The sequence below is a fragment of the Numida meleagris genome, chromosome 14, assembly GCF_002078875.1.
Source record: "Numida meleagris isolate 19003 breed g44 Domestic line chromosome 14, NumMel1.0, whole genome shotgun sequence".
Taxonomy (NCBI): domain Eukaryota; kingdom Metazoa; phylum Chordata; class Aves; order Galliformes; family Numididae; genus Numida; species Numida meleagris.
The window spans coordinates 2,505,403-2,517,417 of record NC_034422.1 but is presented as its reverse complement, the minus strand read 5'-3'; the positions used below and the strand labels follow the sequence as shown (position 1 = coordinate 2,517,417).

The 12,015-nt window shown below is 40.9% G+C and overlaps 1 protein-coding gene across 5 annotated transcripts in view; it reads right to left on the bottom strand.

Annotated features, from left to right (window-relative positions):
* Nucleotides 1–12,015, bottom strand: part of GALNT9 (polypeptide N-acetylgalactosaminyltransferase 9) — a 375,903-nt gene that overhangs the window by 90,461 nt on the left and 273,427 nt on the right. For all 5 annotated transcript variants that reach the window (XM_021412958.1, XM_021412960.1, XM_021412961.1 and 2 more), the window contains one exon: nucleotides 11,456–11,636. In XM_021412958.1, coding sequence (XP_021268633.1) covers nucleotides 11,456–11,636 — 181 coding nt within the window. The remainder of the gene's footprint in view (nucleotides 1–11,455; nucleotides 11,637–12,015) is intronic.

Sequence of the window (12,015 nt, the reverse complement as noted above, 5' to 3'; positions counted from 1 at the left end):
TAACTCCCGTTTCAGCATTTTAGCATTCATGCACTGCTCCTGCCCAAATCCGCCTGCTTAGAAGCAATTTCCCTTGTTATTCTGTGTTGTTTTGAAGTCACATCCTCAGTGTTTGAAGAGTGAAATTAATTCGCCACCAGAACGAAAAGTAGAACTAAGTGCTCTGCACAGGAGGAGCAGATGACTCCCATTACCTGTCTGCCCAGCAGACTGAAGCTGTGTTCACAACCATGCCCTTCTTCATCCCCCATCTACAGACAGACACATTCAACCTATTTCAGCCAGCCTATTTGCTCAAACCATTTCACAGAGAAACCTCCCCCCCCCTTGTTCCCAGAGATTCCCAGATCTGTCAGGCAAAGAGCTGAGGGCTCCTCTATGAGCAAACAGAATACATATTCCTCACCACTTGGGTACACTTAGGTTAATAACACCAAGGCAATAAGCCACTGAACTAGCTGTAGGACATGTATTTATTTCCAGCCAGTGTAGACAATACAGGAGCAAAGCTTCAATGTCATTTTTATCTCGAGTTTAATGTGAACTGCACCATGACCCTCTGTGAGAACTGTGCCTGAACGGAACATCCACGGAGGGGATGAAAGCTAACTCTAGATGCTGAAGGAGACAGCTGTTCACTTTGTGGATAGAGATAACCAAAAGTTACTCCTTTTCTTTGGAATTTTAGGGGTACAGTCCAACTTAGCAACAGCACCCAAGGGTATTTTAGTGCGCTGTTTTAATTATTGTTGCTGCTATTACAATTATTTTACCATCACTCAAGTCTGAACTGCCATTGCTGCCAGGAAGGTCTGCTTCATACTACCCCAGTGGCTAGGTCATTTTGAAGACAAAACACATAAATGCAGACTAACAGAAGTCTGGAAGTGTAGAATAAATAATATACTCATCCCTTGGAGCAAAGCAAATAAACTAATTAAGGGACTAGTTGACAATCTGAAGGCAGCTCACACAGGTAAAATGCAACTGCACGGGGTTCTGTTTCTAGGGAGCTTTCTGCATAAGCAAGACAAAATTAGAGATGAAATTTCCTGTAATTTCAAGTTGCTTCATGCCTTGTGGGTGCACTGCTAAGACCAAGAGAGTTTGGATTTCATTTGACGTCTGCATGGCAACTGCTCTCATTTTCTCCGTTTAATCCAGACATACAAGGAGAGATGTGTCTGTCTAGGTAGCCAGCCCTGCTGTTCAGCACTGAATGGCTTCTTGTCATTGCTTAAGAGATCCCTTTGTGATACATCAACGATACTAAAATCCTCTGCAGAAAACTGAAAAGATGTTGCCTCCCCTCCTGTCACTACTGTTAAATCTTTTGGTGAGCTAGGACCTCCCAGCTTTCTTTCAAAGAAGGGGAGATAAGAAACACTGATTGGGATCATATTCCAAACACTATTTTCATGTACGTGCCAATATACATACCACAGATTGTCAGAAGAGCAAACAGAGGATTCTTAGCTTTAGAATCTGCAGCCCACAGCAAGTTCCTTGGCAAAGGAGAACTTTGCCTCAAATACTCATTAACTACAGACGTAGGCACTCATTTTTCTAAGACAGAGCATATACTTGTGCACTGAATGAAAAAAATGATATACTAGAAAGAGAGAGCACGCCGTGCTTTTCCCTAGTGACCCTGCCTTTACAGCACTTCAGCTCGTTAAAGTTCCATTACAAGCTTTGTGTGCAAAAGGAAAATTTCTCAGTTGAATTTCCCCAGCGCACACAAGGCTATTCCTCCCAACGCGCAGAATTGTCAAGAACCACAGAACTCAGGAATCTGATTTTACACCACATTTCACACACTGATCTCCTTCTCTTACACACAGAAAGTGCATTTTCTGAGCCTTAGGAACGCACACTGTGAGCTGCCTACTCCACAAGGGTCACCTGTGTGTTTCTAGGCAGACAAGAAAAAGACAGCCAAGACCAGCCTGGCTCTGGCTTTACAGAAGAAGCATGAAGCTCCTCAGGGCTTGCTCCATGTTTCAAGAGAAGTGGCCAGGTGGGGACTTTGAACTGCTGCAGGATTTCTTGAAGCCAAAAGGATACAGATCAAAATTGCACACATTCATCTGAATAGTCATTTCTTACCATGATAGCCAGTTGGTTAATCAAGGGAAAATAGGGCACAGACTGAATGGGAAGCAACTGTTCTGGGACCTCCCCTGGAGCTGCACCCGGCAAGGTGACCTGGTTTGGCAACGGTTTGTATCTGAGACTACAGCAGGAGGTTTAGAGGCAATACAACAGAAGCCAAGATTTTTTTCAGAAAGCTAGAGAAGTGGAAAATAGAGGCCCCATACTTCAACATCATAAAACTATCAAACAGCTTTTAAGTGGCAGGTGCTGTTTCGGAGAAACAAAACCTTGGAAGGCATCTAGATCAAGCTGCCCAAGACAGGGAGCTCACATTTGCAGCCCGCAACAGTCCAGTACCTCTGGCAAAGGCGAGCTTTAAGAGTCTCTCATTTTTATTAGCACTAAATTCACTCAAAGCAAGAGACACGGACAAAACAAGCAAGAAGTGACACTATTAAAATGAAACATGGCATCAACTTGGAGTCCACAACTCAGTTTTATTTCAGACGAAAGAGTAAATTGTCCAACATCTTGGCCTGTTCATATTTTTGCTGCAAAGACACAAACAACAACTAAAAAACCTTTAAGTTATTTGACCTGAAACCTTGACTTTCTTATACTATGAAACAGACCCAACTCCAATGAGTACCAAAACCAGATTATTTTTAAAATTACGTCATGAAGGCAGCTGGAGATAATATGTACCCGTACCTCACATCGTCAGTTGAACCAAATCTGCATGCACATTTTAAGCAAGAAAAGAACATCATCTAAAACATTAGAACTCCTTCAAAGCTGTAAGGATATCAGCCATAGTGTAATAGAGATACATGTAAGATGACATAAAAGGAAAAGAAATACCACTCTGAATTCATTGCCTGACTTGTTCCGTTACCTCTTTTTATTCTGTAATGTAATACCGTGGAGTGTAACATAACATGACAGTTCAGAAATTTACAGGAATATCCTTTTCTCCCTGGAACTGATAGTGGGCAACCATCAGACACAGGCCCAGGGGAGGTACATGGAAGAAACGTTAAGATGCTAGTGCACATTTGCAGACAGTTAGCTGCAAGTCATTGCTGACCTCAGTTGTGCCTCTGCATTACAGACACATACTTATCTGCAAGAGAACAACACACACAGTTTGAAGACAGCACCCCACAATTGCTCTTCTCAAGGGGGAAATATTCCTGCTAAGAAAATATTGCAACTCTCAAGTTCAGAAAATTACTAGACTCTAAAATAAAAATTTTTTAAAGTGGCAACAGTGTTTAAGGCACCTGTAAAGGTGAAGGTCACATGAGACACATTTAGTTTTATGATCTGTAAGAAAACCTGAGGATGAAAAGCAGATTTTTGCTCATCCTTTCCATTCCTCCCAGCTGAAAACCATGCTGCTTCCAGCCTTGCATTGGACAGGGAGCTTATCCAGCTTGCCAGTGCTGGCAAGCTTGTCCAACTTTGCAACTCTGTTGAAGACCGTTTTTCAACACGTGTTACTAATCCAGAAATTCCCTCGTTTCTGTATGCCTTGGAGTTCTTAACATTTTTTATTGGATTCACTTGGAATCCCATTTAAACTGGCTGTCCCAGGTTTCCATACTACACATCTAAAGCAATGTTTCCACATCTTCTTCTCCTCCACTGAATATAAAGGCAGCCTAGTTGACCACTTTAAATTATTTGTCTAATTGGTAGTCAGTGTTATGCAACCCACCTTAGGTAAGTTATTCATGCATTCAAGCGTACTTTCTGGTGCAGACAAATTGCAGGGAATGGCTTCCAGTCTTACTGCATTTAAACACAACATTGCAATCAGTTATTGTTCATGCTCCCTAGTTAATCAAATTCAGCCTCCACTAAATCTACATTTATTAGTGCTGACAGTCAAGCAGAACTCGTCTTCACCAATTAATATACAGAAAGACACTGCAAAAATGTAACAAGAGGAAAATTACTGCATTTGAATGTAAGATGAGTTTTTGGGAAAGGTTGTTAATTTTTATAATTCTGTTTAATTTAGACTTGCTGGTTCTCCTTTCATTATCCAGTGGACCAGTGTTAATAATCAAGGTCTATGTTACATACTTGGTGGTATAATTAAAGTTGCTACTTAATGGGAAATTGTATCTAAATGGGAAAAAACTGAGAAAATTTCTACTGAATATCAGAAAAAGGTGTGGGATAGGAGCCCTACCCTGTAGAAAACTCTGGTACTGTCTACCCAGACTTTGTGGAGTGACCTATCTCTATACACAGAGAGTAGAAAGCAGAGTATTACTGGACTGCAACCTGGGCAGTCTCATGGTCCCGGCTCACGGCCAAGTCCTCCTGTTGTTGATCAAGCAAAAGCCCTCTGAGAACCTTCCTGATGACCAGCTGGCCTCAAGTGGTTGGAAAGTTTCTCAATAATTTGTTTTTATTATTGGAAAACGTCATCATAGTGTTAATCAGACAGTCTTCCCATTGGAAAAATTTAACACTGTGTAACTAATTAAATAACCAAAGACCTAATGGTAACCTGAGATGTTGGAGCCAAAATTTTAAGTTCAGATTCCAATTAACATATTGTTACAGTCTCACTCCAGCAGAGCTTGGGAGAAGACTTACAGTACCTTCATAACTAGGATCAAATAATGTCTACAGGTCTCGGTGAGATCTATGTAGGTAGAGTACAAATGCAGGATCTAGCCACAGTACCTGTGATCCACAGGGAGTTTCCTTTCCCAGCCAAAGGAGGGGATTTCCCTTCCTTTGTGGGCTTGCATAGTTCCAGTCTCAGTCCTTCACAGCCAAATAAGAAACACATCTCAAATTGCAGCTATAAGCTTTTGGCCTACACAGGGGTACACAAATAACTCACAGCACTGCTACCCAGAGGCAGCAGTATGAGCAAATTTAGATTGTCAACTGATATCCCAAATAAGCTGAGTCAGAATCAGAGTGCTAAGTGCTGTGAGGTGGTCAGAGCCCAGCTCTTCTCAGAAGCAGCAGCACAGGGAGTTGCTCAATGTGCACCAGTCCCTTCTGCTCCCAGGCAAGGAGGAAAGACAGCTCAGAGCAGCCACATCTCCATGGGCATAAAGGCTCCTGTGCTCTTGGCAGGGAAACGCAGCCTGAGGAAATCCCAGTCTGCATAACTGGGCAGAGCTGGCCAAGCTCTATAGAAAGTCCCAAAGTATGCACACACACCTGCTCCCTCTGGTCTGTTCAAAATCCACATCTGTACATTGGTTTGGGATCTAATTAGAACACTTCAGTTAGTTTCATCTCTTACACAATTTCCCTCCAATAAACAATCCCAATCTCTTGCCCAGAGGTGATTCTAACCAGTCCATTTTCTGTCTCCAGTTTTCCTTCTCTCTGCTTCATATTTGCAATCAGAATGGTCAAAAATAGCTTTGTAATTTTTTTTTCCTATTTTTAACTGCTTTTATTTTATTTATTAAGAATGGGGAAAAAAAAGGTTGAAAAGTTTCCTATTAAAAGTAAGTCTCATTGAAATTAAAATATGCTTGTACCTGCACCACGATTGTGAAACACTAAGCTGAAAGAGGAGCTGCTTAATTCCAACTACTGTTTCACTTCACTTCAACCTGATATTAATCTGAAAATACTGGTAGAGGCTGTTGACAGAAAAGTCATTATATTTAAGCTAAATTTTTCACGGGGATCTAAATGTTTAGTTGGTCCAAATATTTTTTTAAAAACAATCATTTTACAGAAGAAATGCAGTCTGATACAGAAGATATATTGGTTGGTTTTTTTTAGTTGCTAATCAGAAGTTCTGGCTCTTGAACAGCCTTGGATCCGTTCCAATTTAAATGCTTCCTGCAAAGGGGACTGTTACAGCGCGCTCCGGTTAACCTGGGAGGAATCCTAAAGGTAACATGGAGATTCTCCCATCATTACCCTGAGCGGTGCGAAGAACACGCGGTGTCCCCGGAGGATTTGAAAACTGGGTCGTGAGGCAGAGAAAGCTGCAGGGGTGGAGAAAATCCAACAGCATCAGGTCCAACCCTCCCCAGCGCACCGATCCAGACGCTGATGCTCTCTGAACACCATCTGCCTCGCTGCCCCACGCTCGGCTCTGACGGCGAGGAGCTGCCTGCTCCATCGGCCCCCAGCAGGGCTGCGGCACCAGGCTGCTGCTCCTGCCCTGGTGACACAGAGCTGGATAATGCATGCATCTTTTGCCTCGGGGATGCTTCAAAGGTCAGAGTGAGCCTGCAGAGCTCTGCAGCCTGCAGGAAGGGCCAAAATTACAGGGGAGCTTCCTGCATCCTCCAAAGCCTTGAGCTCAACACTGGAGCACCATCTCCTCTAGAAAGGCTGGTTTCTAGCTGCTGGCCTCGGATGAGCTATGGTTATTAAACCCTTGAATGAACAAATCAGATGTCTATTTACCAAGTCTGCCCCTTGATAGCACTATTTGATCAATTCCCGAATCCTTTCTGATAGGTAATTAAAAAAGCTTTTCCTTAGTTATAGTGTGGAGTGAACCATTAATTACACTTCAGAGCCCCAGAGATGCAATTCTTTTGCTATTGTGAAACTCTATAGCGAGCCACGAAATGCCTGCCTCTATACAAGGACTGAATAAATGAAAGTAATTTCCTCGAGACCTAGATTCCTCTGCTTTTTATGGCTAAAGACTTGAGTTGCCTCAGCATTAATAAGTTTGTTCTTTAGGGCTGAATTTTCTCAGTACAAACATCCATGACCATAACACAAAGAAACATTTTCTTTGGCTGATAAAGCCAGCAGGCTGAATCCATATATTAGTATTATTGTTATCACTGAGCTGCCACAACGCTCTTGGCATGAAGTTGCACAGAAAAGATCAGTTAAATTAAAGATCTCCACCAAGAAGCGACAATTTCTTGTCAAAGCCAGCTCAGCCCTTATAGAAGCTCCAGGATCACATTAACTTCTCTCAAAAGTATGTGTAATGCATCACAGCAAGCAGTTTTGACAAGTGCATGTGTGCATATGTGTGGATGTGTTCGGCATGCCGAGAAACCCCAAAGTTATTTGAATTGTAAAGTCAAATGTTAGAAAGTTAGAAAAGGCCAGATTTACAGGTGTTCAACCTGTTTCATTCAACCTCTTGCAACTCACCCTTCTATATCAAAAAGAACACAGGAATTGATGTTATCTTGAGAGATGATGCTTACATCGGAAGCATGAGGTTAGCTGACACTTCCCAATTTACCGGGATGCCACACTGCAAAATAAACTGTGTTTGAAGGTTTGAGGGCCTTTTCCCTGTCTTCGAAAGAAATTCCCCAGGATTCTGACTGTATTCTCAATCTTTGATAACATCAAAAATCTACTGCTATATATAGGGCTGCAGCACCTCTATCTTTATGCATGGTTGGGAAGGTTTAAGTGTGATCTTTTGTTACAGGAGCACAGACCTGTATTTTGCGCTGCAGCTGGCAGCCGTGAAGGCTGTTATCCCCAGACAGGGCAGGAGGATGGCTCTGGCTGCTGTGGGACCTGCTGGAGCAATCCAGCACACTCCAGCCAAACCTGCTCTTTTCCCTCTCAGCAGCCCTAACAAATTAGGTCACTTGAAGTCAAACAACTTAGCAGGGATTTAGGTGGTTGACTCTGGGCACTTGTGATCTGAAGCGCGAGATCTCTGTCTAAATCTTGGCTGTGATGCTCCAGACTTATTTTTGGCCATTCAGTCGAACAATCACCCTTTGACAGCGTAGTAAGAAGGACATGCACACAGCCTAGCAGGTTTCATAGAATGTCCATGGATAGGATTCCAGGCTGTTCTACATCTGCTCACATCGGTACAGTCAGCTGATACAGATACATGTGCTTTTCCTGTGCATATATGGTAGGGAAATAGCCAATACAGGAATCCTCTCTGCTCAGTACTCAAGGTTCATGCCATCACAACCCTCATATCTAGTATCAAAAACATAAATGGAATCGAATCCAATAACATTTGACCATTAAATAACCCGGAGAATCACAGAGCAAGCCCTAGCTTAGCCATGTATTGCCAAGGGAAAATAGCCTATTCCTTCATATGTGTGTCTGTATGACAGAGGATGAAAATAATCCCATCGCGAGCACTAAGAATTCCCTTGTAACAAAAATAATCATGCAAAAGTCTTTTGTCATTGGTGTAGATTTCATAAGTACTTCTATAAAATTTACTCTGGAATTTACATAGTAACAGTCAGTAGAAACTGGACCACTATTCTACAGTTATTTTCATGTATTTTAACAGGCCAGAAAGGTATCTGAACAAAGTGAAAAATCTCAGGTCAGCCCAATTCTAGGGTTATTGGCTGAACGTGTGTAAATACCCATTCATCACCCATAAGAAATCCTGAGTATTCTGCTCCACATTGAACTCAAACACCTTTCATTCCTGTGCTTGCTCTGTGCATCTTTCCTGAGCTCAGCTGCACAGCACTCTTGCTTCAAGGCAAAAAGTTACATGTGAATTTAAAAACCTTCTAAAAAATTAGCACAACTTTGATACCAGCACATTCTATTCAGGTGAAATCCAACGTGGAATGAAAATACTGTTCAAGGTCACATTGAATGAGCTCGCAAACTGTTGGAGAGGGTTTGCATTGTTTTATAAAGCCAAATTGCAACTTCTCTATATTACATGTCTCTTGAAACTAAACAGCTTGAAATATCAAATCACAGTATGTTTTTGAACTGTTTTCCCCAGGGTTGTCTGCTTTCTGCAGAGAGACAGGGCAAGCATTCAAGCTGTGGGAGGTGCAATATCAGAGAAGAAAAAGCGGAGATATTTATTACACCACGTTAGGATCAAACTATCATTTTGTAATTATTGTGTGAATTTAATCGCAAGCAAGCTATTTACTGTCATTGCTTCAGTTTGGCACACAAACACAACATGCACAAAAGCTGCTGTTGACTCCTGTTCCGACTTACAGATTCCTGTCTTAAAGAAAAGCATTCTGAGTGCAGTTATATTTGAGCTGGCAGCAGATAGGAAGGTAGAACACAGTGTTGTTGTATGGGAAAAGCATTCTGGGCACAGCATTACCCACCCAGGCTTGCAGATTTTACTGCAGTGTAAGGACGTGGCGGTGACTCCAATTTAGGAACCTTCACGGTCACGCTGTCTGACTGGGCACCTCTGCAGTGTAATGTACTTTTAATTTGCTGAGTGGGGATGAAAATACCTCCTGAAAACCAATCATACTTCCGAATATTTACTGAATATATGCTAGAGGATGGGAGAAAATGCTTATTCTACCAGAAAAAAATACTGGAAAAAAAATGTCAAAGATAAACTAAGAGTTCTAAGATAAAATGAACCAAAAGATGTATTTATGAAATCCGGATGAATATATACGTATATATTTTATTCTGGTTTTCTTCAGACACTTGCCATGGACTTTGTGTGTCATCTTGGCCATCAATTCTACCCTGCTTCTCAACTTAAAAAGTCCTTCCTTTTAAAAGATGGAAAATACTGGGAACGACTTAAGTGTAAATCACAAGCAGACTGAGAAGAGCTGCATTTAAAGATGGACACATTGGTTTTCCCATAGCTATTTCCCAACCCAAACAAAGTCACGCTCAGCTTTGCCCTGTGGCTGTGGTGCACACCTGGAAGTAAGCATCACACAGCATGGTGGATAAGAAGAGGCTGATTACTCTGGCATGCCAATATGTGGCACAAGAAGGGAGGGAAAACTGAGTTCAACATTACAGACCCTGTATTTGACTATCTGCACATTTGAAGGTGTCAGAGAGAAAAACAAACAAACTAGCAAAAAATAATAATAAAATCACAGCTTCATATAAGAGCTTCTAGCTTTCCCAAGCTCATTTTTCATAGGAATTAAAATCTCAAGGGTTTTCTTGCAGCCCACAAGTATGTAGAAGTCTCTAGACTCTATTCCAGCATTTGGATCTAACTAGAATCATCTAAAGAATGTCAGAACAGCCCAAGGAAGGCAGTTCTTTATAACTCAGACAGTTATTCATGCAGCACTGCCTTATGAGATTACTAAAATGAGCATGTCAAAAACTTTATCTGAAAGAATCATAAACACTTTCAACTACAGAAGAGCATGATCTAAAGTGAAATATCACTACGCTGTGAATGCTCCCATGCTTCTAAGTGCTGTTAAGCTAGATTCAAACTTTGCAGCCTTCGCTTTTATATTTCCAGGTAGGTCATTCTCATTTATTATCCACCTGACCCAGCAGCTAACAACAGGCCTGGTCAAACCTCATTGACGTTCACTTGAAAAAATTCATACTGATTTTAAGGGACTTTGAACCAGAATTGGACGTACAACTCAAACATTTGCATGATGACTGCAGTCTACCTTTTTTCCAGGATAATTTCACGATAGATTTTTACGATACATTGACCAAATGTGACATCAAAGCAGCATCTTTTTTTTTTTCTTCTCTTTGCCACCTCTTTGATCTAGGTTTTCTTTTGTACAGCAAGTATCTGAGAAAACAACTGCTGAGTCAATACTTCTGAGATGAGATTAATATGTAACACAGCTAATGAAATTTGTGGTTAAGCTGAAGTTTTGTTTTGCTGGATTTTGTTTTTGGCAGCTTGAACTGCGTAAAATCCTAATTCAATTGCAATCTACTCACAGAGCACAGCTGTTTTGCTTGGCTAAACTTTTCTCTCCACTTAATAAGATACTTTTTATTTAACTTTCAGCTCTGCCTAGGAGCCCCAGTGGGTTTTTTAAAACAGAAGATTATTATTAGAAATTAATTAAGTATTCTTTTCAATTCTGTCTCCTGAGAGTAACTAGGCATTGCCACTGATTATCTCGGCATTAAGACATTACTGACTGTCATTCATAGGCTGACAGAGAGGATGTCACATCTGAGAGATGCTTAACTCCATAAATATAGAAGATTAGAAGGGCATTTCATACAAAATATAATAAATCAGTATATATATTAAACATATAATTCCATCATCAGACATAACAGACATATTGAAGATTGTAGTATTAGAATAAAAATGTACAGACATTGCAGAAACAAAAATATCTTACTGCAATCACAGGACCCTTGTGGATTACACTTAGTCTGCATTTCAGCGTATTATAGATCCTGACTAAACACTTCTAAGAACATCAAGTGCAATTAAAGAAGAGGCAGTTGACTTGCTGTTGTTTTTGACACAACACTTCATGCTTGAGATGGCAGTTGGTCGTTTTAATTTTCACTAAACTCAAGGGTATACGTATGACTAAATGTTGGCAGACTAACCGGGAAGGGATGTGGAGAAATAAACTGCCGTCAAGAGTCCAAAGAAAAACAATTACTTGCTCTCATAATAATGTGGAATTCAACTTACTTTTTTGGTCTGTAGTCAGGGATGGACCTGTCGAGAGATATCCTGTCACTGAGTTGGGCATTGTAACCATATTCTTCATATTTAGTCTCCGATTCATGGCTATCATCTCTCAGGGTAGCAGCCATTCCCCCCTGGCCCAAGCCTCCTGGACCTTCAACTAATCCCATAGGCTTTGCAAGGCCTAAACAGAAGTTAAAACAAACAAAAAAAAAAGTCAAACAATTAACCAAGAACATACATCTAACCTCTCCTATGATCATAGAAGTTTTTAGAGAACAAGATCTGAACTCCCATAAAACCCAAAATCTCTGAAAGCTTCATGGCTCTGTAGAAATTTTCCTCAGCTTTTCAAACCAGAGTCCATATCAACACATCTTCCATTATTACTGCATAATTACTAATGAGCAAACTACAAAGAACTAATTATCAGCTTTCAGTTTCCCCTTCTTCCTGGATAATTCCCTGGAAACAGGAATCTTGTTTCCAAACATTTCAAAATGCCTAATTATCCTTGATTTCATCTCACTATATCTGCATTGGAAATCTACAAAATCAGATCT